This window comes from Galeopterus variegatus, unplaced genomic scaffold (assembly GCF_000696425.1).
Source record: "Galeopterus variegatus unplaced genomic scaffold, G_variegatus-3.0.2 Scaffold17259, whole genome shotgun sequence".
Classification (NCBI taxonomy): Eukaryota; Metazoa; Chordata; class Mammalia; order Dermoptera; family Cynocephalidae; genus Galeopterus; species Galeopterus variegatus.
The window spans coordinates 6,601-9,103 of NW_007743370.1; the positions used below are offsets into that span (position 1 = coordinate 6,601).

Consider the following 2,503-nt stretch of genomic DNA (forward strand, 5'->3'; position numbering starts at 1 on the left):
AAATAGAGAAATAGACCAATAAAACAAAATAAAGAATAAAAAAGAAATCAACCCACCCTTACATAGAAAACTGATTTTTGATGAAGGAGAAAAGTAGGTAAGTAAAGAAAGGATAGTATTAACATGTGTTGTTGGACAAATTCATATACATATGAAAAAAATATGTCCACTCAAAAATGAACCTTGTATTATATCTAGCTTCATATACAAAATTAACTCAAAATGGATGATAGACTTAAATGTAAAACACAAACTATAGAATTAGGAAAACATAAGAGAATATCTTCTAGTATTGAGTTTTACAAAGATTTTTCGAATATGATTTCAAAAACAAGACCCATGAAAGAAAAAATTTAAAAATTGGACTTTGTCTAGTGCATACACCTGTCAAAATTTTAAATTGCCTGCTTGAAATATATGCACTGTGTCTTTTGCTACTTATGCCTCAGTAGATGTTTTAAAAATAACAGAAGAATGCATCATGGTTCTAAGAACTGCAGAAGCATTGTATAACTTCTATTGATGTCCTTTCCCAGTAGTATTGACCACCTTTTATTAATTTTTTTATTGAAACATATTGATTATATATATTTATGGGGTACTGAGTTATATTTCAATACATGTATACCATATGTGATGATCTAATCAGGGTAATTAGCATATTCACAATTGTAAAGCTTAATTATTCCTTTGTGATGTGAATACTTGATCTGTTATCTTCTTGTCCTTTGATAACATGCAGTAAATAATTATCAATTATAGATTCCTGGCTGTACACCAATAGAACTTATTTTTTCTACTTACAGTTTTAAGAAGTTATTACTCATGTTTCACCTCACATCTCCTTTACTGTACTGTAAGCATTTTGTTCCAACTTAAATAGATATTAATAACTCATTTTGCTTTATTTTGAATAGAGAATCACTTTTGGTCGTGTACTCTTATTTGTTTCGGACTTATTGGCTGATCTTAAAGTAGTGACATGGAGAGTAAATACAAGGAAATACTGTTATTAATGGGCCTGGATAACATCACTGTTGAGGAACCGGATAGGTTTATTTTCTTTCTTCCAGATGAGTTTAAGATTGCCATGGGCAAACTAGAAATTGCAAAAAGGACAGATTCAAAACACTGGTGAGGAGTCTGTGGTGATGAAGACCCATTTGCATTTTCCAGAAGTTGAAGTATGTGTACCTAGAAAAAAGTCTTCAGGAAGAGAAGGAGAAAGGTAATGAGGAAGTATTTTCACCTTTCCAGTGCATTTCTCTGTCAGGTCTGGGTCTTTCATGAGATCAGTAGGACAACGCCCCCAGTACATGTTATTGGAATGTGCTAACTTAGTGCACCTGTCCCTATGCCCTTTTTTTTTTATTGAGAACCATTTCTAGAAAATGTTTGTTACAAATTCCACAAATCCATTCCAGTGTTTGTCTGCCATCTCTTGTTCTGGCTCTTAGGGCTACCACTTACCATTTCATAGTCTTTTCACTTTGTCCTTCTTCATCTCCAGTTTACTTGCAGTGACCGTGAACACAGGACTTCAACGTTAACTTCTCAAAGCACCATTTACGCAGTATGTAATGCTCTCACATTTTATCCAAGGCTTGAAGATAAAGAAATTATAGCCCTGAAAATTTATAAACCGGTATATCAGGCACCTTCGTTCTTTCACAAAGTCTGGCTATTTCTCTTCTTGTCCCCAGCCTGCTATGGTCCCAGACAATCATCATTCTTTAGGACAGTCTTCTATTCACAGATCCTCTGTTTACAAATTTAACTTTTTTTTCTTATCTCTATTTCCTTCCACTGATGACAATATAAATTACCCACAACACAATGACTGTTTCCTATATTATTTGATAATCACTTAATGTTTCCATCTGAAGTATGTGCCTTTTGTTTACACTTGATGTTTTTCCATAAGAACTATTCATATATACTTGCTTTATGTTAACTCATTAAAAATGGCAACAAAGAATATTGCCCAAGGACTACCCAAAATGAGATCTCTCACGTGTAACAATTTTAAGATTTTAAGTTCAACTCTAACAGCAAAAATTATTGCAGATTTTACATACTGTTTGTGAGTGCATATACAACATGCGTAACATGGCTTCTCATGTGATTTCTGTGAAGGCTAAATGAGACTACATAAGTGATGACATAAGCACATAGTTCTACACAGATATAAACTGTTAGATAGTATCTAAAGCACCTTAGACAAGGGGCTGATTGTGCTGTATTACATTTTCTTACGTTATCTAAAGCTAGAAAGTGTAGTTCTTAGACAAAGTTGCCAGGTGGCAGTAACTACTTGTAATGCACCAAAGCAAGCAACTGCCCTGTAGAAGAAATCAGCTGAGTTCCTTTACAGCTCTAAATTTCCTTTCTAGGTCACTCCTAGACCTCCTTTTTTTTTTTTTTTTTTTTTGATAGCAACATTTTAATGTCAGAAAATAATAAAAGAACATTTACAATAAACTAAAAAAACATAAAAGTGCGC

At 33.2% G+C, this 2,503-nt stretch overlaps 1 protein-coding gene across 1 annotated transcript; it reads left to right on the plus strand.

Moving 5' to 3' along the window:
• Positions 1-982: 982 nt before the first annotated feature.
• Positions 983-1,645, plus strand: LOC103582668 (interferon-inducible protein AIM2-like; the record flags this gene model as incomplete). The annotated part of the gene is made up of 3 exons (XM_008564199.1): positions 983-1,134; positions 1,170-1,239; positions 1,511-1,645. Coding segments are annotated over exons 1-3 (357 nt in total), but the record flags the coding sequence as incomplete, so codon positions are not given.
• Between the last annotated feature and the right edge of the window lie 858 nt (positions 1,646-2,503).